The 22,622-nt window shown below is 47.6% G+C and overlaps 1 protein-coding gene across 1 annotated transcript in view; it reads right to left on the reverse strand.

The window, feature by feature from the left end:
- The window catches only part of LOC134944693 (plasma membrane ascorbate-dependent reductase CYBRD1), a 46,326-nt gene extending 23,979 nt beyond the window's left edge, over window positions 1-22,347 (reverse strand). Inside the window, exon 1 of the mRNA XM_063933478.1 lies at window positions 22,062-22,347. Coding sequence (XP_063789548.1) covers window positions 22,062-22,248 — 187 coding nt within the window. The 5' untranslated portion in view covers window positions 22,249-22,347. The remainder of the gene's footprint in view (window positions 1-22,061) is intronic.
- Window positions 22,348-22,622: the final 275 nt, after the last annotated feature.

A 22,622-nucleotide genomic window follows, 5' to 3' on the forward strand; every position in this document is an offset into this window, starting at 1 on the left:
TCCGGCGTGTACATCCTGACGACTGAGGAAGTCCGCTTCCCAGTTGAGGACTTCCGGAATGAACACTGCCGATATTGCTGGCAGATGGAGTTCCGCCCATTGAAGGATTTTTGACACTTCCATCATTGCCATGCGGCTTCGAGTGGATGATTTGTGTACACCACCGTGGTGGCGTGGTCTGATTGTACTTGAACAGGCCTGTTCTGTATCAGAGGCAGGGCAAGTGTCAATGCATTAAACACTGCCCGCAGTACCAGAATGTTTATCAGGAGGAGAGATTCCTCCTTGGTCCATCGACCCTGGAGTGAGTGTTGCTCCAACACCGCACCCCAACCCTGCAGACTGGCATCCGTAGTCAGTAGGACCCAGTTGGAGAGCCAGAAGGGACGGCCCCTGCTTAACTGTTGGTCTTGTAGCCACCAGCTCAGTGACCGACGTACCGCCGGATTTAAGGAAATAATTTGAGACCTGGTTCGATGTGGCAATCCGTCCCACCTGGCAAGGATTAACCTCTGCAGAGGGCGGGAATGAAATTGAACGTACTCTACCATGTCGAAAGCCGACACCATGAGGACTAGTACTTGCATCGCTGAGTGTATCGACAGGACCTTCTCCGGAGACAGAAACAGTCTTTGGCTGTGTGTGTCCAGCAGTGCCCCCAGGTGCACCACGCTCCGAGCAGGGACCAGCGAGGACTTCTTCCAGTTGATGAGCCACCAGTGGGCTTGTAGGAATTGGACCGACATCTCCAGTTGACTGAGGAGGACATCTTGGGAGTTCGCCAGAATCAGCAAGTCGTCCAGATACTGCATGATCCTGTTTTCCTTATGACGGAGGAAAGCCGTCATCACGGCCATGACCTTGGAGAAAATCCGAGGTGCCGTGGCCAGTCAAAATGGCAGAGCCTGGAATTGAAAATGAAGGTTGCCAATAGCAAACCGCAGATATTGCTGATGCGAAATGGCAATAGGTATGTGCAGGTAAGAATCCTGTATATCCAGGGATACCATATAGTCCTCGGGTTCCATGGCCAGCACAATAGAGCGCAAGGTTTCCATACAGAATTTGGACACTCTCACAAACTTATTCAATAATTTGAGGTTGAGGATAGGCCAGAAAGACCCATTTGGTTTCGGAACTAGAAACAGGGTTGAATAGTAGCCCCTGCCTCTCTGTGACAGAGGTACCGGCACTACCACTCCTGTTTCCAGGAGGGATTGTACAACCAGGTGTAGAGCTTGTGCTTTCAACGGATCCGAAGGGACAGAACTGGCGAGGGGGACGTCTCTTGAAAGAGATTGCGTACCCGTGAGAGACAACTTCCCGTACCCAGGCATCTGAAGTGGGGGACATCTCTTGAAAGAGATTGCGTACCCGTGAGAGACAACTTCCCGTACCCAGGCATCTGAAGTGGTCTTTAACCAGGCCTGGGCGAACTGCAGAAGTCGGCCTACCACCCTGGGGTCCCCCAGGGGGAGGCCCGCCCCATCATGCAGCAGGCTTGTCTTGTTTGGAAGCAGGCTGACGGGCGGCCCAGGATTGTTTAGATTTGGGCTTAGTGGTTTTGGAAGTACGAGCCTGTCTCGGGTACGCCTGACCTTTTGCTTTACCTGGAGGTCGAAAGGAACGAAAAGTTGTACTCTTAGCCTTCGGAGCAGAAGGGTTAGTACTTGGGAGAAAAGTAGTCTTGGCTGTCGCCAAGTCAGTCACAATCTTGTTCAGATCCTCCCCAAATAGTATGTCTCCCTTAAAAGGAAGCATCTCCAAGGTCTTTTTGGAGTCCAGGTCCACTTTCCAGGACCTCAACCACAGAATCTGGCGAGCCAAGATAGACGTAGTAGACGCCTTGGGCGCCATGACCCCTGCATCAGAGGCCGCCTCCTGAATATAGTGAGAGGCTGTGGTAATATACAACAGATATTGTCTGGCAGTGTCTGAAATATCATGAGGCAGCTCATCCTCAATAGCCTGAACCCATACTTCAATTCCCTTTTCCGCCCAAGAGGCAGCTATAGTGGGTCTATGTACAGCACCGGTAAGAGTGTAAATAGACTTCAGGAATCCCTCCACACGCTTATCCGTCAGTTCCTTCAGTGAGGTGACCGTGGTAACAGGCAGAGTAGATGACACCACAAGACGGGCGACATGAGAGTCTACCGGGGGTGGAGTTTCCCACTTTTTACTCAACTCCGCAGGGATAGGATAACGAGCTAGCATCTTTTTAGACAGGGAAAACTTCTTTCATGGAGATGACCAGGATTCCTGATGTATGTAAATTAAAAGGTCAGAATGTGGTAAAACTACTTTAGCAACCTTCTGACGTTTGAACTTATCAGGTTTCGTAGACGTAGCAGGGGGCTCAATGTCATCATCAATTTGGAGAATCAGCTTGATAGCCTCCACTAGGTCAGGAACATCAACCTGGGTTGTAGATTCCTCAACAGGTGGTCCCACAGGGGGCGTAAAACGTGTTACAAGCGTAGTAAGCATATTTGAAAACACAGCCCAAGGTGGGTCCTGATTGGCCACAGGTGCCGCAGGCGGACTGGGAGATGTATGACACCCAGCGCCAGAACCAGCAGCTAACACTTCCCTCACTGGTAAATCCATGGCGACAGCACTGCATGATGAATGAGCGTCTGCAAATGTCCCGCCCTGTGTAGCAGACATTATATGGGATGTAGCCTTAGGGCGTAACAGTACAATATAGCCAGACAAACAATACTAGCATATAATCCCCTGTGTTATGTGGAAGTAAACACAGAGCACAAACAGAGGATTTAAGCGGTGTGGGGTGACTGAAAAACACAGTGAGAAATACAAAACAGTGTACCCTCTGTAACACTATATATTATATGAGACCCTGATGCACCTAGCCCCTCAGGGTACAGAATATAGTGATAGCAAAATGTGTCATACACAAGAATGGAATCCACACAGCAACTACAGGCACACACAGTCACAGGTACAATGCAGGAAGTATTACAGATAAACAATAAAACTGCACTGGACTAGTAAATTACATATAGATATGTATGTATACAGATATAACAATGCACAGTAAACACTGGATGTATATCACAGAATACTTGTACTAAATATTCAGACAGCAGTACACTTGTTCTTTACTAACACTGTCTAAAATTACATGTAGAATACTTAAGTGTCTGTAAATGCACAGCGCTGATGAGGCAGGAGGCTTTACAGAGGAGACAGTACCCTGCAGTCCCGTAGATCAGCCCAGCTATGTAATGGCACCAAAATCTCAGTCAGGGAGTGAGGGAGAGAGAACTGCAGCTCCAGGGCGGGAACACCAGCAGTAGATGGCGCCCGGAGCTGGGGAAGGGGCTACAGGTCAGCGCCTTATCTCCTCTGCTGGACTTCACCACTGGGTACTGTGGAGCCTTTTATAAATGGATTTTAGTAAATCCGACCTGTGCTCCTTGCCCTGGTGGATATAGTGGGGTCCCTGTGCGGCACAGTGTCCACGCGGACCGCGACTGGATCGCGATTTACCTCCTCCCTTTAGTGTAGCCAGTGTAGCCACGCGATCCTGGAAAGCGGCAGCGGTGGTGTGCCTGAAAACCGGTGCGTCTCTGCTGCAAGTACCCGGGAACCCGGCCGCGGGAGTATGCAGCGCCGCTGAGGGAGGTGATGGAGCCGCAGCACAGCATGTCATAAAGACATAGAAAGTGCTGCGGCCCTTGAAGTCTTCTTAAAAGCTCTTTTCAGGGCTGCCTAGCGCAGTCCCACCTGTTAGTGACCTGCACTGCAGGCACCAACTTACAAACTGAACTCCAGTGCCTGGAGGTGGGGTTATAGAGGAGGTGGTGCGGTGCATCCTGGGAACAGTCAAAGCTTTAGCTAGCCTGTTGATGCCTCGGATCAAGATCCAACTCCACACCCCCGATGTTATTCCCTGTGGAATACCAGTTAACACTGATGCAGAAATAGTTTTAAAAACCAGCAACAAAAATATCATGCATTTGTTCTATTGTGGAGTCTTTCATGTGTTTTTGCTTTTTTTCATAGCTCTTATTCCTCCAATTTGATACTACATTTGATACATTGGGTAAATACAGTGGCTCCCAAACACATTTTCAAGGCACCGTAACAATTCAGGTTTTAAGGATATCCATGTTTGAGCACAGGGGCATAACCAGAACTTTGTGGGCCCCATAGCAACATTTTGAAGGGCCCCCAATGCTTCTAAATAGGCAATACTTGCCTACCCCCCTAGAAGCTGCGGGAGACTAATGATTTTTATGGTAGTCCCCTGCAGCTTTGGAAGGGTATGTGGCTCTCCCGCATCCCACCCGCACCCAGCCTGCTTCCTAGTGAAGCGGGGCAGGATGAGGAGAAAAGTCTTGAAAATGCAGCAACGGTCTTAAGAGGGCGGGGCTAAACTGCATGATTGATGTTATTTAGCCCCACCCCCTACATGCAGATCCACGAATCGTGGCCATACCCTGGTCTTGGGGATGAATCCTGATGACATCCCAGGCCGGCCCCACCTCCCAAAGTTACATGCTGCATCTCCTCTCTGGGTATGAAATAGATACCTACTGTATGACCACAGCAGTTATTTTATTCCTCATCGGAGTGCCCTAGTTCATTGTATATCCCATAGTACTTAGTGCTTTAGTTCACATTATGCGACACAGAGTTCCAAGTGGACGTTATGGCACCAGCGTCTCCAGGTTTAGTCACCACTGGGGAGGGTTAGGCTGCGGGCAGGGAAGGTTAGGGTTAGGGGGTTGGGGATTAGGAGTAGCGTACTACTAGGTATCATGATCCGGAGGGTCGGGATGCCCCTGACGGTATTCTGACCACCGGCATCCCAAGCGCCCGGGATCCCCATACCATCCCATTTGCACAGTGGCGGCAGTTTGTATTATTAATCATCATTGTCGGCAGTTGCAATAGTTTCTCATAGCCGCATATTATGGTAAAATGATTATGATCTGCCTATTTCTCCAATTGTCTTGCCAGGACAGTGACTCTGGTAAAAGCCAGTCCTGACACAGCTGGGTTCGGACCTGGCTTACTTTTTGTGCACGAGTGGCCCCAGGCAATTAGAGGCTGCTGGCATGGGATCTAAATATCATTCTCCAGCAAATAACAGCAGATTGGCAGCCTACAGGCCAAATGGCTAGCGCCATATGATTTTGATTTTAAAATAGGCCTAGGAGTAATCACAGAACCTGCACAGGTCAGACTGGATAAAGGATGATTCACTTGTGATATTTATCTAGGGATCTACTGTTAGAGCTGCTAACAGACGCTGTGGTGAAATTCATGGTGAAATTCATGTGTCATGGATTACGTTTTAGCCTTAGTACAATACTGTAATAGTATTAAGGGAGTGGAAACTAAACTCACATGACTTGTCATCCTACTGTTGTTATCATATACTTCAGACTATTGCAGCTGTATGAAAATAATGGAACTGGCCTGGTCCACGGATTGCAGAATGGGGTTCCCCACAGTGGGGATGATTCAGAGGTGATGCCACTACATCTTTGTACGCAGCAGCTGTGCAAAAATATTTAAATGCGGCAGGAGGCGTTTTGTGAACAATACGCCTACAGTCGGCTTCTTAAATCCGCTGGCTGCACGCAAAGATTCAGCATCGGATCAACATCGCCACCATCGGTCACAGTCTTAGTCCTCTGAGTAACCTTCAGGTTACTCACAATTTCCTCCACATCTAAGCTGCCAAGGCCAGTGAATCTGCGTCAGGAGACGCAGACAATGGCTTCAGCACACTCAGAAACGGGGCCATGATGTCCATTTTCTGCAACGCACCCAGGCGTCACCCCAAAACACCTGCAGCCTGTCAATCAGGCTGCGGCTAACAGAGCACTGCGACCCACGTCACAGCTATATGGAGGCACGTCTCCGACGCACAGTTCTCAATACATCAACCAAGGACGTACAGATCTGAACAGCATCCACCTCTACGTCAGCCTTAGTGTATGTTCATGTAAGGCAAACCCTACACCTGTGCATTATAAAAGAGAAAAAATACTCAATAATGGCGTTTGGTGGGATGTTGTACGAGATGCAAATTGTCTTTCTGATTGCTGATGTATGGGTCAATAAAGGCTGCAATCCCTAAGTCTGTCCTTTGCCAGTCCAAGGACAAATGTAGTTGTAGTAGAATTTTTGGGTCAACCATAGATAACTGCAATAATAAATGAAACACAACTGTATTACACGTTTTAGGACTTAGAAAGTAGATGCACTTAAATCCACGCTAAAGTGTTTTGATTTCAAGTAGTACACGGCCTCCTGTTGAGCTATTATACTTAGCTTGTACCAAGCACGACTAGTGGGTTTTATGGAGGAGATGTACTCAACCTTGAAAAGTGATACATTTTACGGTGATAAAATACCAGCCAATCAGCTCCTTACTGCTATGTCACACGCTGGGTTTGAAAAATGACAGGAGCTGATTGGCTGGTACTTTATCACCGTGAAATGTATCACTTTTCAAGGCTTAGTGCATTTCCCCCTCCGGGAGGTTTGTGACAGTGATGGAGAAAGGAGCAGTTATTACAGTAACAGCCCTGTGCTGTATGTACAATACATGCAGAACACAGAGCCAGAAGGATACAATAGGATGAGCTGAGTACTCAGTGCCACTGGGGCTTGCTGGGAGAGGGGGGGGTGCTAAATGAAGGAACCGTCCGGGTGCCAAACATGTCAGGTACATCACTGGCTCCACCTACTACTATTGCTATCTATAGTTTGCTGGCCGCAATAACCAGCAACATGATGCTCTAAATTATGCATCGCCTTATCAATGGCCTATCCAGAAAACAATGACCAAGGGCTAAATGTAATAGTCTCTGAGTTGCCGGGGGTACCATACTCTGTGCGAGTCTGCCCATTTTTTTTTAACGCAGCAATCATTTACAAGGCAAAACCAACCAGGTTTTTCCTTGTAAATGATTGCAGTTTTAAACAGGATACTCACACAAAGTTCTGCAACTTCGGCAATTCGGAAGCTATTACATTTAGCTCCAAATATTGATTACAGAGGACAGATAAGGGCATACATTTTACGGGCCCATAGAAATAAAAGATAGTAATAAGGGAATGAAATATAGACATATCAGAGTCTCTAATAATATATCACAAAATATAAATACAAGTGCTCATCAGACTACTTATCGCTCATATCCACATGAGCTGGGGAAACGTTTGCTCACGTTAATGAATTTACACATTTTCCCAGCATGAGCGTTAAATAAGATGGTATCTTCCTGAGGAGTTGTGGGCCACCGAATACATTTTAAGGGCATGCTCAGCCTTCAAAAAGGCCACATGATAACCTTTAATCCCAGTAATAAGTCAAAATACATATTGCTTCAAAGACACCAATCTGTAATAAGACCGCAGCAGGCTTTTTAAGACATTTGGGTGCTGCAAGCTAGAATAAACAAATCTGAAAATTCAATCTGACTTGTGACAGGAGACACCCAAATGTTGGTGAGCTCTCCTGGATCCCACCCACTTCACTAGGGCTTTCACTCAGAGGTACTCATCTCGGCATTTTGCAACGGAGGAAGGGCGGGGCCGATAAAGCCTTGGGGGGTCCCAAGGCCTTAAGACAGGTAGTGTATATTAGATTTAAAGTAATAGTTTAATAATGCCTGGGTACTGTTTATACCTCCACCTAATTGAAAGACAACAATTTTATAGTTTTCTTGTAGTGCAATAAAGACAATTTAAACAACCGTAAAATACCCATCGAAAAATGAAATCTATTATTCATCTTGTGACATGCAAGAATAGCAGCAGCCTCTGTACTCCTTACACACTGGGATAGGACTCAAGAGGATTCTCTGTCTCTCTCTGCACCTGAAATCTCTCATTAGATAACAGGTTACACAGGACTCAGACACCCAGGCGGGGAGGAGGAGAACCTGGGATCCCTGGGTTACTTACAGCTTTCTACCCCCCTCCTATCTCTTCCCTGGTTGGGAAGCTCCATTGGTAGCTCAAGAAACCTGAATGTCTGCCTGCACTCCCTATTGTTCTGTTCGCATTCTGGATATCTAGTTCTGCTGTTGCACAAGAGGGACAGCTAGTGATGTCAGTGTGCAGTATGCCCTGTGCCCCACTCTTAATCTGGCTATGAGGAAGGGGGCCGTGATGATGCAATTCAAGGCACCATACCCTCCTCACCTTCCACCTGGTTCTCCACTTTGGTATCTCTCAGAGTGGATAAATAAGATATCAGTAAGTATGTTTAATATGCCTCCTGATTGTTTCTGTTCACAGATATATCCAAAATAGATAACAAAATTGCATTGGTGCATAATAGGGCATGCTTAAAAAAAATCCTTACTAAGGGCTCTGTTTATGTAGAACATGTGTCTTTAACCTGTGGCCCTCGAGCTGCTGTGGAACTACACATCCCAGCATGCTCTGCCACAGCTTTGCTATTAAGACATGCTAAAACGAAGGCAGGGCATGCTGGGATGTGTAGTTCCACAGCAGCCGGAATGCCGCAGGTTGAAGACCCATGATGCAGAACAAGAATTGGCTACCAGAAAAAATCATTATACATGCCTCTTAATCGTCCCAATTTCAGAAGGACAGTCCTGCTTTTCGGGTATTTTCCCACCCGCAGGTGGTCAAGAGGTTGAGGGACACCACAGCTGCTCTATCACAGAGCAGTGGTGCAGTGCAGGTGAATGGATGCCGTGTGCAGTCGCGATAACAGAATGTTGGGAGGTATGCTATATATCGCATTATATTAATGCGATATACAGTAATATTTTGTAGCCATTCCTGAAAATCTACCTGTCCTGCAACATCGGCCAAGAAACCTTCCACGACTTGGGAAGCAGTGCAAAGACTGATATATCGGGGGTCTTCTTTACACAGCACCGGCAGTGCCTTGCGCTCCAGTGTCTGCTTATGTCACAGGGCCGACGCTGGACACAAGGAGGTGGAGCAATGGAGAAGGAGCAATGAACTACACCATCACCTGATAGCAAGATGAAATTGAGAAGCAAAAATTTTTACGTTCTCTGATTTGCTCTCCCCTTACTGGTGTATAGGGAAGCGGTATTTACACTAATCAGGGGCACCACTGGAGAAATCTAACACTGCTCCACGGTATATCACTTATCCAGGAGCGGATTAGGCCAGCGGGAAGCTGGCTCACTTTTCGTTGGGCCGTCTCAGGTGTGACCCCCTCCTTCCACCCGGTGTCTTGGGGCTGGCTGTTCGGCTGCATAAAAGCCAGCATTGGCTCATTGTCTAACACTGGCCATGCTGGCTGTATTGAAGGGGGACTTTTAGGAGGTCTGTGCAAGGTGGACGGTTCCACAGATAACCCATCATGCTCTGCTGGGAGTAGTGCAAGACAGGGGCATAACTAGAACTTTGTGGACCCCATAGCAATATCTTGAATGGGCTCCCCCATCATTGTCATTAAAATGCCCCTTAGGGGAGCAGAAGAGAGAGAGTGAGGAGAGTGAGAGACAAAAGGGTTTCAGGGGGAGAGAGAGAGGGTTTCATGGAAAAAGAGGGAATGAGAGAACGAGAGAGTAAGGGTTGAGAGGGGAAAGAGAGAGAGAGAGAGGGCATCAAGGACAGAGAGGGTGTTGGGGAGTAGGAAAGAGAAGGGTGGGAGCAAAAGAGGGAGTGGAGCTAGAGGGGGAGGGAGAAAGAAGGGAGCAAGAAGAGAGTAAGAGAGTGTCAGGCAAAGAAAATGAGAGACAGAGGGAGAGAGAAAACAAGAGAGAGAGAGGGGGGTGTCAGGAAGAGATTGAGAAAGTCAGGGAGAGAATGAGATAAAGATCATCAGGGAGAAGGAAAGTGTCGGAGAGAGAGAAGGGGGAGAAGAAAGAGGGAGTGGAGTGAGAGAGAGTATGGGAGGGAGAGAGAAAGATGGGGAGAAAGATAAAGTAAGAGAGTGTCAGGGAGAGAAAGAGGGAGAGAGGGATAGAGAAGGAGGGTGTCAGGGACAGAGTGAGTCAGGGAGAGAAAGTGAGTAAGTATCAGGGAGAGAGAGACGGTGTCAGGGGGAGGGAGAGAGAGGAAGTGTCAGGTAGAGACTGTGGGGGTCATTCCGACCCAATTGCTCGCTGCAGTTTATTGCAGCGCAGCGATCAGGTCGGATCTGCGCATGCGCCGGCGCATGCTGGACAGCCGAAGGCCGTTGCTCCCTAGCGATCGCCTCTGCCTGATTGACAGGCAGAGGCGGTCGCTGGGCGGGAGGGGGCTGGTCCGGCCAACGCAGGTGTGGCCGGACCGTTGGGGGGGGGCAGGCCGCGGCAGCCACGTGACGTCACACGCAGCTGCTGCGACCTGGGCAGCGAAGAGGTTCTCCCGGCCAGCCGCAGGAGCTGCGCTGGCCGGGAGTTACTCCTCAAATGCATAAGCATCGCCGCTGTGCCATGCTTTTGCATTTCTGCAGGGGGGGCGGCACTGACATGCAGGGCGGACTACTTTAGCACAGCTACGATCAACTCGGAATGACCCCCTGTGTCAGGTAGAGAGAGGGAGAGAGAGACAGCATCAGGGGAATAGAGAAAGGGAGAGAGAGACAGTGTCAGGGATGTCTGAGTTAGGTATTTGGATGACTCTGAACCAGTGGCAGAGGTACTAGTACTTGGAGCTGTACTGTGCCAAAAGCTTGGTGGTTTGATATAGTTCTTGCTCATTAGATAAGAGAGGAACTCGAGGCCAGAGAAGAGTCAGAGAGTCACTAGAAGTAGCACCAGGTTGTTGACTGAACCCAGAACAGAGGTGCGGAGTCTCACTCTACCGGTGGGGGGTTTAATGATGTGAATATTTCCATAGAATGAGTATGGGGACATTTGGTAGGTGTCCCTGATGATGAATGGTTGGATCCACTGTTAACCCCTGTCGCTAGCCTCGGTACATCCTTATTTACAGTATATGATAGTCACAAATTATACAGTACAACAGGAACAAAAACAGCTGCTTTAAATTGTATCATCTGTTGACATTATGTGCAGTCTTTCCACTAGGGGTTCTTTCTGGAGTTTTCCAGACATGCATTTATGCTGAATGACTGCTGTATATAATTCAGTATGTTGTAATCACACACATAACTTCATATCTTATGTTTGCGTAAGAAGCTGTAATCCTACTTAACAGGCAATACCTTACCAAAACAACTTCACATACAGTATATTTTCTCTTTTACGTCCTAGAGGACACTGGGGTCCACATTAGTACCATGGGGTATAGACGGGTCCACTAGGAGCCATGGGCACTTTAAGAAATCAATCGTATGGGCTGGCTCCTCCCTCTATGCCCCTCCTTCTAGACTCAGTTTAGAAAATGTGCTCGGAGGAGCCGGTCACGCTTTGGAGAGCTACTGAAGAATTTTCTACATTTATTTTCAAAGTTTGTTGTTTTCAGTCAGGGCTGTTTAGGCTGACTGCTTCGTGGGACTTAGGGGAGAGAACGGACCAACTTCCTCAGAGTTAATGGTCCCGTTTCTCTGCTGACAGGACACTGAGCTCCTGAGGGAGTCATTCGCAAGCCACACCATGGTGCAGCGTAACCTCCCGCAGCACGCCGTCACCCACTAATAGAGCCTGAAGACAGAAGAGTGGTGAGTACGGCACCGGCATCCCGGTTAGCGGGTCACCGGCGGAATTGGCGGCATTAGGGTAGGAGCGCAGCTGTGATACAGGCTGCGCTCCAGGAAGGCTCACACAAGCTGCGGCGGGGCACGCTGTGAGGGGCACTCTGGGCCTCCTAGTATACCCACACTGGCGCACATCCTAACAGGGGTTCAGTCTCCTAGTTAGGCATAATTTTTACCTCAGGGCCAGTATAAAAATGTGGGAAGCCGTGCCATTACAGGGGGCGGGGCTTCACTAAGAGCAGACTTCACAGCTCTCCAGCGCCATTTCCCTCTGCAGCTCGATCAGGCAGCACTCACAGAGAAGCGCAGCTCCTCCACAAGGACTCCAGTCTCCTCAGCGGTACCAGGGGGTCTTAGTGCAGGGGGGAAGGGGGGAGCAGTGTTGGGACTGTAAGCACTACTCAGGTGCTCTATTCTTGCGACCCAGCTTAGTTTTACTGTCGCTATAGGTGCACTGTGTGGCTGGCTCTGGCTTCTGTGTCTCTCTGAGGACCCTGCCTACATATACTGTGCTTTCACTCAGTGTCTGTGTGTGTGTGGGTGTCCCTATCCAAATCATGTCCAGGGACTGTGTGTCTTGTACATCAGAATGTCTATCATCCCCTGGGGACTCACTACCCTGTATTCAGGAAAGTGCTCACTCCCAGTCCAGTGGGGCTGAACCCCCTTGGTTGACTTCCATTAAAGGTATGATTTCTTCTATTTCTACAAAACTGTATCATAATGAGAAAGAGACAGTTCTTACGGCAGTCTATGGATGACCTGATGAATAGGGACTCGGCTTCCATACCTCCACCCCAAGCCCTTGCCATTTGCTAGCAAAAGCGTACTCTGGTCCAAATCATGCAGTGTGATACTGACCCTGATACGTCGGATCCAGAGGAGGGTGAAGTGGACGTGGGTGAGGGGGATGCTGTCCTGTCACAGGGAATACAGGCCCTCATTGAGGCTATCAGAACGGTCCTGCACATTCCTGACAAGTCAGAGGAGGTGGAAGAGGAATCTTATTTTAATACTAAAAATAAATCCCCAGCTACTTTCCCCGCTTCAAAAGAATTAAACACCCTTTTTGAGGGTGCGTGGGTAAACCCTGACCAAAAATTTCAGATCCCTAAACGGTTGATTTCTTCCTTTCCTTTTCCTTCGGAGGATAGGAAGAAATGGGAGAACCCGCCTATTGTGGACGCATCCATATACAGGTTATCGCGTAGGATAGTCTTACCGGTTCCCGGGGCAGCCTCCTTAAAGGACACAGCTGATAGCAAGATTGAGACCACTTTCAAATCTTTATATACGTCGGCTGGGGTGGCCCAGAGACCCACTATTGCTTGTGCATGGATCACTCGGGCCATTGATAAATGGTCAGGTAATCTGATTGATGGTTTAGCTTCCTTAACCAGGGACGATATTATTTTACTCCTGCAGCATATTCAAGATTCTGCTAACTTTATGGTGGAAGCCTTAAAGGAAGTTGGCTTACTCAACGCACGCACCTCTGCCATGGCGGTGTCGGCACGTAGGGGCCTGTGGCTGCGACAATGGACTGCGGATGCGGAGTCCAGGAAGGGCGTGGAAGGCCTACCACTCACGGGCGAAGCTCTATTTGGAGATGAACTGGATAAGTGGATATCCAAGGCTATGGCAGGTAAGTATACTTATCTTCCTTCTGCAACAACACCAGTTAGGAAAACCTACTCTGCTCCTACTCTGCAGTCCTTTCGGACAGCAAAGCTTAAAGGCAAATCCAGAGGTCCCTCTACAACCTTGAGGGGTAATAGAGGTAAACCCAGAAAACCCGCAGCTGCAGGTTCTCAGGAGCAGACCTCAGGGGCTGTTTCCTCAAAACCGTCAGCATGACGGTGGACCGCACTGCCTGGAAGACAGGCAGGTGGGAGCCCGGTTACGTTATTTCAGTCGCGTTTGGGCAACTTCTTGCCTGGATCCCTTGGTCAAAGATCTTATCGCACAGGGATACAGACTGGAGTTTCAGGAACTCCCACCTCCCAGATTCTTCAAATCCGGCTTACCAGCTTCTCCAGAAGCAAGATTGACCTTACAGGCAGCAATTCAAAAACTGGTACAGACTCAGGTCATTGTTTCAGTTCCCCTTCAGCAACAAAACAAGGGTTTTTACTCCAACCTGTTTGTGGTTCCGAAACTGGACAGTTCGGTGATGCCCATTCACAACCTCAAATTCCTAAACCCATATTTAAGGGTGATCAAGTTCTAGATGGAGTCTCTGAGAGCGGTGATCTCAGGTCTGAAGGAGGGGGAATTCCTGGTGTCTCTGGACATCAAGGATGCGAACCTTCACATTCCGATTGGGCCACATCATCAAGCTTATCTACAGTTTGCACTACAGGGCTGTCACTACCAGTTCCAGGCACTACCGTTTGGCCTTTCCACAGCTCCGCGAGAGTTCAAGATGATGGCAGAGATGATGTTTCTCCTCCGCAAAGAGGGAGTGAACATAATTCCGTACCTGGACGACCTGCTGTTAAAGGCACCTTCCAGGGAAATGGTTGTTGGAAAACATTGCCATCTCAACTCGATTACTCCAGCATCATGGGTGGATTCTGAACCTACCGAAATCTCACCTGGAACCAACACAGAGGCTTCCGTTCCTGGGGATGATACTGGATACAGAGGCACAGAGAGTGTTCCTTCTATTGGAAAAGGCGTTGGTAAACCAGTCAATGGTGCGGGATGTCCTGAAGCCATCCCGGATATCGGTGCATCTATGCATCCGTCTCCTGGGGAAGATGGTTGCCGCCTACGAGGCGCTACAGTATGGAAGATTCCATGCAAGGCCCTTTCAGCTGGATCTCTTGGACAAGTGGTCCGGATCGCATCTACACATGCACCAGGATCTCCGTTCTGTGGTGGCTTCAGACGTCTCACCTGACCGAAGGCCGCCAGTTCGGGATTCAAAATTGGATTCTGCGGACCACAGACACAAGCCTCAGAGGTTGGGGAGCAGTCACCCAAGGGGAGCAGTTCCAGGGAAGATGGTCAAGTCAGGGAGACATGCTTCTGATCAACATTCTGGAACTAAGGGCCATATACAATGCCCTTCCTCAGGCATCACATCTTCTTCAAGATCAAACCATTCAGGTTCAGACGGACAACGTGACAGCTGTAACGTACATAAACCAACAGTGAGGAACGAAGAGCAGAGCTGCGATGTCAGAGGTAACAAGAATTCTCCTCTGGGCAGAAAGACACGCGGTGGTGCTGTCGGCAATCTTCATTCCGGGAGTAGACAACTGGGAAGCGGACTTCCTCAGCAGACACGACCTCCACCCAGGAGAGTGGGGCCTTCACCCACAGGTGTTCGAGTCATTGACATGTCGGTGAGGGATTCCACAGATAGACATGATGGCCTCTCGTCTCAACAAAAAGCTAGAGCTCTATTGTTCCAGGTCTAGGGACCCATAAGCGGTGGCGGTAGATGCTCTGGTGACTCCATGGCTTTACCAGATGGTTTACGTGTTCCCACCTCTTCCGCTGATCCCAAGAATTCTCAAAAGAATAAAAAGGGAAAAGGTTCAGGCAATTCTCATTGCTCCAGATTGGCTGAGAAGGGCCTGGTACGCAGATCTCCTGGGGGTGCTCCTGGATGACCAATGGCCTCTACCTCTGCGAAAGGATCTTCTGCAGCAGGAGCCGTTCGTCTATCAAGACTTACCGCGGCTACGTTTGATTGCATGGAAGTTGAGCGTCAGAATTTAGCCCGGAAAGGCATTCCGAACAAGGTTATTCCAACCCTGATCCAGGCTAGGAAAGGGGTAACGTCTAGACATTACCACCGTATTTGGAAAAAGTTTGTCCCGTGGTGTGAATACAGGAAATTTCCTACAATGGAATTTCAACTGGGACTTTTTCTACAGTCAGGTGTGGCTGTAGGCCTACGTTTGGGCTCCTGGAAAGTCCAGATTTCGGCCTTGTCCATTTTCTTCTAGAAACAATTGGCTTCCCTTCCTGAGGTTCAGACATTCTTGAAGGGTGTTCTGCACATTCAACCGCCCTTTGAGCCTCCCACGGCACCTTTGGATCTTAACTTGGTGTTGCGTTTTCTGCAATCGGACTGGTTTGAACCTTTACAGGAGGTGTACCTTAAGTTTCTTACGTGGAAGACTGTTACACTGTTGGCCTTGGCTTCCACAAGTGTCCGAACTCGGGGCATTGGTCCGAACTCCGAACTTGGTGTCCGAACACGGGGCATTGTCTCACAACAGCCCCTATTTATTTTTCATGAGGATAGAGCTGAACTCAGAAGTCGTCAGCAATTTCTTCCTAAGGTAGTGTCTGCGTTTCATATCAACCAACCTATTGTGGTTCCGGTGTTTACTGACATCTCTGCTACCTCTAAATCCCTGGATGTGGTGAGGGCTTTGAGGATCTAGGTGAAGAGGATGGCCCGTCACAGAAAATCTGACTTGCTGTTTGTTCTCTATGATCCCAAGAAAATTGGGTGTCCTGCTTCAAAGAAGTCTATCGCTCGATGGATCAGACTTACTATCCAGCAGGCTTATTCATCGGCAGGATTGCCAGTTCCGAAAGTACAGGCCCACTCTACTAGGCCTGTGGGTTCTTCCTGGGCGGCTGCCCGGAGTGTCTCGGCTTTACAGCTCTGCCAAGCCGCTACTTGGTCGGGATCGAACACGTTTGCTAAGTTCTACAAGTTCGATACTTTGGCTGCTGAGGACCTTCAGTTTGGTCAATCAGTTCTGCAGGAACTTCAGCACTCTCCCACCCGGTCTGGGAGCTTTGGTACATCCCCATGGTACTAATGTGGACCCCAGTATCCTCTAGGACGTCAGAGAAAATAGGATTTCAATTACCTACCGGTAAATCCTTTTCTCGTAGTCCGTAGAGGATACTGGGCGGCCGCACGGTGCTTTGTTTTTCTACACTGTTACTTGGTTAAGTACAGTATTATTGTTGGTTCAGCTGTTGCTGTTCCTGTTCATGTTTGGCTAACATGGCTTTCCTCTTGTTTGTGTGCGCTGGTTCGAATCTCGCCACTGTTCAGTTTAATCCTTCTCTCGAAGTATGTCCGTCTCCTCGGGCACGGTTTCTAAACTGAGTATGGTAGGAGGGGCATAGAGGGAGGAGCCAGCCCACACTATTGATTTCTTAAAGTGCTCATGGCTCCTAGTGGACCCGTATATACCCCATGGTACTAATGTGGACCCCAGTATCAGCTACGGACTACGAGAAAAGGATTTACCGGTAGGTAATTAAAATCCTATTATTATGCCCATGGATCTTGCATGTATACAGTGTTTGATCTGGATTTACTAACCAGCGGTTTTGACCATGACATTTAAAATTACATCAAAATTAAATGCAATACGTGCCTGGTTTTAGATTTAATATTATTTTAAATGTTGGGGGTCAAAACCATATAGGATCATAGGATTGCAAAAGTGCATCTAGCCCTTTAAGAACAATGTATGTCCTAGCAACGGTGAGACGTGATGTAGCAATTCATCGATCCACCGTACACACTGCACAGTCTGGTGTTGTATCGTTATAGCATGCATCATATGATATATCGCTTAGTGTGTACCCGGCTTAAGTTTCAGAACTCTTTTTGATCAACTACAATGTTGTAATAATCTGTTAATTATAAGAAAGCACTGCACAACCAAATGAATAGAAGGAGCAGCAAACTGATATCTTGTCATCTCTACTTGGGCGACTGCAGGTAACATAGGGCTCGATTCCATTCTGCGCAGATTGAATAGCAACGGGAATTAGCTCCCGGTGCTATTCAATGCAACGCGCTGTCATATCGGAGAAGGCTGGTACTCGCAGACTAAACAAGGTGTTTTGCCGCGAGAACTGGCATTCTCCATCTAAAGTGTCCCACGCGATGCTGTTTCCGCCGTGCTAAGGGCAGAAATCAGCAGTGCGCTACCACTTTTGTCGGATTTCTGCTCGCAGTCCTAGAGGGGTGCGAGAAGAAATCCTCTTGCGGGTTGTTACAGCGCTCTGAATTGAATAGCACCAGGAGCTAATTCCCAGCGCTATTCAATCCGCGCACTCTTCAGTCCGCACTGAATTGAATCGAGCCCATCAATGGGGTTTTTTTCTTGTTTTTTTTCTCTACTTAGGCCTGTAGATTAATGATTTAGGAATAGTTCAAAGATTGAAAATGTAGTTAAAGGCTGATTCCGACTCTTGCATCTCCCCATACAGTGAATATGAATACATTATTATGAGTACAAAGGTGTTCCTGCCATGCTTTGTCCATTTCTATAGTATTGCACATATTATGTAATTTTCTTTTTTTTAAACTAAATATATAAAAGCTGAGTTAATTGTTGCAAATCCCAAATTAATTTGGTTAGCAAGTCGCTGTAAACAAGGTAACAAAGAAATGCAGGTGAGAAACGGTCAGGCTGACATCTGAGTGCAGGTGAGCATGACCGTAGTGAGTGCGCTGACTGAGAACGATCATTTCTTCTTCTGTGTTTACTTACCATGCAGGATATTAGTATAAGCTACAGTGGCAGAGCTTGCGTACTGTATAGGTCTACAATATCCATTGTGGATAGTTGGACTCAACAGCCCTTTAGGATAGATTCCGCATTAGATGAAGCTTTTTAACCTTTTCATTTCTAAATAGCTCAGCTTAGGGAACACTATCAAACATTTTTCCAAGTGAGGCCATATACCTTTATTACCTGAATTGCGCTAGCGTATAGGATCTCATTCAGCGTTGGATATAAACGTAAAATGCGTCTTAAAAAAAGCTTACATTCTGCAACCTATTCTGACCTTGCCAAAAAAGCGAAATACAACCAACTGTGAGTAGGTAGCAAATGCGCCACCCTCCCCATGCAAATAACAGGAGCAGATGCACCAGGAATATGACGGGGGGGGGGTGGCTTCACCAAGGCAACAAAGAGTGGCCATGGGCCTGGGTACTGAGGAGGATTGGTCACTTATGGGGAGGCGCCTGTCTCCCTCATCAGCGCTACAAAGGGGAGCAATGTCACCCTTAGCTGCTGACTTGGGCTGAGTTTCTGCTGAGTCCCCCCAACAAGTCCGGACACATTACAGTAAATGGCAGGGAGTGCAGATAATACTAAAGTGCAGGTTTTTAGAGGTGGAGATGTTCCCCATAGCAACCAATCAGATTCTACTTATCATTTCTCTAGCACCTTCTAGAAGAGAATAGCTAGAATTTGATTGGTTGCTATGGGCAACATCTCCAAGTCTAAAAACCCCCACTTTAGTAAACATACTCCTAAGTACCCAAATCACTTAGAAATGCTAATCAAACAAGATGCAAATGGCATTTTTTTTTTCTGTCAACACTAACAAACATGGTGGGCGGGATGCAGGCAGAAATCCAGAAACTTACATTTTCGGAATTTCCCACAGGTACCATGGTCCGGAATGCAATACATTCCGGAGCTTGGACTCTGCAGGTAACACCAAAGCGCAGAAGGACTCCTGGGTTCTAAACCAAGAAGTCCTTCTCTCACAAAAAAACAGCTCTATTGGGAGGGCTGTCCTTTGCACATTTCTCACTACACACCATGTTATTAATGCCAGTATGTACCCGATAAGAGGCGGGATGCACTGCCAATTGACAGCATTCCTCTTCTAAGGGTAGGAAACATTTTATTTTTGAAAAACTAGCATTCAGCACACTGTAATCAAACTTTAAATCACATTTGCAGTAGTTTAATTCTGTATTAACCACTTACTTGGCGCCATCGCATGTGAATGTGATGCGACCTGAGCAAGAAGTACTTCAGGTGGCAAGGTCGCAACACGTGCTGTGTGCCCCTGCTTCAGATGAGGAGATTTGTGCAGAACGGATCTCGTCTGGCTCCCTGGACCCACTGCAGTGATGTGGCGGTCTGTGACCGCTGGCATCACTGCCAGAATCACGCTCTAGAACACCATGCGACCAGCATTCTAGAGTTCATGCTTTTGGGATCAAAGTACGAGGTGGGGAACTTAGTTCAAGTGCAAGTGCAGAGATCAGCTGCAGCAGATCAGTCCCCTGCTGCACTCTGCCTGTGGAGGAAGGGGGGGTATATGCCCACGTGGGGGGCAAACCACTGGGGGGGGATATATCACCAGTGGGGGTGATGGGGAAGGGGTAAAATAAAGATATATGACGGAGGGTGGAAGGGAAGGGGCGGGAATAATAGTAATAAAAAAACACATGCTCATAGAAGTGTAATTGGATATGTTTTGTTGTATGTTGCTAATCACTGCGTGTAATGTTTCATATGCTTGACTCATGCCTAAGTCTTGCAAAATTGTAAACAGTGTTTTTGCTTCAATAAAATAAAAAATAAAAAGAAACTACATTGGTCCCAGGGTAGGAGTTGGGGTGGTGCAAAAAAGGGGCTTTTTACATGGGGGAGGTTGGATTATAGAACATGGATTTTCCTGTAGCCATCACTATCATCGGCTGGTAACCTGCACCAGGGTTTGAGTACCCGCAAGTCATTTCCAAACAGGTACATTTGCACTTTTTCGCTATCCACCTTAGGTGCAATTCACGTCAACATGGCTGGGTCTACACGCCTCCTCCCTACACATGTCCCAGCTCCCTTAGCACTCAGGGCCATAAGAGTAAGCTGCATGGAAAACAGTTGTACTGTAAGGTGGTCTTCAGGTTGCCGGCGGTGCGCCGGTATGCTGGTCGCCGGGAGCCCGGCCTCCGGCATACCATACTACACCCCTGTGGAGTGGTCTTCAGGTTGCCGGCTGTCAGGATCCCGGCGCTCAGTATACCGGCGCCGGAATCCCGACAGCTGGCATACTGACACTTTTTCTCCCTCGTGGGGGCCCACGACCCCCCTGGAGGGAGAATAAACGTGCCCTCTGCGTGGCGAGCGCAGCGAGCCCGCAAGGGGCTCACTTGCGCTCACCATGCTGTCGGTATGCCAGCGATCGGGCTTCCGGCGCCGGTATGCTGGTCGCCGGGAGCCAGGGTGCCGGCATACCATACTACACCCGTACTGTGCGGGTGCACATTAAAAAAAACTAAAAAATACATGCATCCAACGCTGAAGGAGGTCTACAGCGCTAGTCAACTACAGTTCACGAACCACAATAAAAGAGAGGATCCTGGATTGTGACATGTAGAGTCTACTTCTGCTTTTCACTTCTTATTGTTGAACTGCGACAACCTTGGCAAAATGTAAAATTTTAACAAAGTAATTTTAACATCAATGAACAGTCACGGCTGACGTTACTGAAGATCTGTGGGTAAAATCCTATAATAACGAGTCAGATGGGCAGGTATACTAAATTCAAGTATATAGTGCATTTAAGAAGGGGTAATAGATACATAAGTTGGCATCAAAACATTAAAACAATGTATACATATACTGTATTACAAGTATAGAGATTTAATGTAAACATGATGGGCTAAATAATTGTTTACTTCTACAGAATTCTACAGGCTAAAGTATTGTCAGTGTACAGCCGAAAGCTTCAACATTTGAAGGTCGCAGTAAACCTGTAACAAAGCCTAACTATGCTAAACCCCCAGAGTTCTAATTTCCTGCCAGATGTTGATTGTGGTATCGAGCGTAACAGCAGCTCCTCTGTGCAGCCTGTGCCAGTATAAATGACTGTCGGGTGTTGATGGAATGTGAATACAAAACTGATGTTTTGTTTTCAAACTAGACATAGCTGATTCTGTATATTCCACTGTGTAACAGAACCCAAAGTCCTGCGGTTCTGCAGCTGCTGTTGAACTGCAAGTCCCACAATGCTATGCCAACATCTGGCACGGTAAAAAGATGCAGACGCCGTGTGGCAAACTAAATTGTCTGGTCTTACAGTCTGGTAGCTAATAATACATGGGCTGATTCTGAGGTGGGAGTAAAGCAAATAGAACAAGTAACTACACCTTGATAAAACCGTGTTGTACTGCAGGTGGGGCAGATATAACATGTGCAGGAAGATTTAGATTTGGAAGGGGTGTGTGCAGAGCGCAAACACAGATCTAAACTGCAGTGGAACAATAAAGCTGTCCAGCATTTATGGTTAGGCTTACCATACTATATTGCTTTAAACTGGGTCACTCATTAATATACAGATTCTGTGGCTGGCAGACTTCATACCGTCATTTCACCAGGTTTTGATCAGCCACAGAACCTGTGTAATCCATGAGCATCCTGGTTTGGAGGAACTGTATGGTAAGCCTGTTTGTGGGCTACATGCAAAAGCAGCCAGTATTTTCCCTGCATTACATGTATTTTCCCTGCAATACATACATGTGTATCCCTTGCATTGCAACATGGTTTGACCAGGTGCACAGTTATACTTGCTCTGTTTTGCTTTACTTCCAACTCAAAATCAGACTCAATAAGACCATGTATATAATATTCACTCAACTCTCAAGTACACGCCACAAAACACTTACCAATGCCTTCAATGAAGATGAATCCTGTGATCATTAATAGTGGATGCCAGTTAAATTCAGGATTGCTTCCATCCCACCCAAGCCCTTCAGCGTAGACAAAAATCCAGACGAAAGCAAAGGTGATGAGAATTAATCCCAGTAGCAGGGAAGACACCAGTAAAATCAGAAAAGTTTTGTATCCTTCCATCTTCAGCAGCCCATGCTCTGCTAGTAAACTGACCCTGAGCTACAGTAGCTGCATACAACTGCTGGCAGTCAGCTCAGTGGCCCCACACCCCCTTCCCTCCCCTGATGTGATGGAAGAAAGGAGGAGAGTGGATGGAGGAGGGTCACTCCCTGGGAGGATTTACTCTGCTAAAATAACAGAGGAAGAATGTGTTTTGCAACTTCATGCTGGCTGTGGTCCCACAGACCTCTATGCTTCATCACAATTAAAGTATCAGTGGCAAAGTTGGTACAAAACACTACAGAAATTCAGACAGAGCATGAACATCTAGGCAGTTAGTAAATCACATCCTGTTTAAAGCCAGATCAGGGGTTTTTATTACACAACAGTACTGC

Source organism: Pseudophryne corroboree, chromosome 7 (genome assembly GCF_028390025.1).
Source record: "Pseudophryne corroboree isolate aPseCor3 chromosome 7, aPseCor3.hap2, whole genome shotgun sequence".
Lineage (NCBI taxonomy): Eukaryota > Metazoa > Chordata > Amphibia > Anura > Myobatrachidae > Pseudophryne > Pseudophryne corroboree.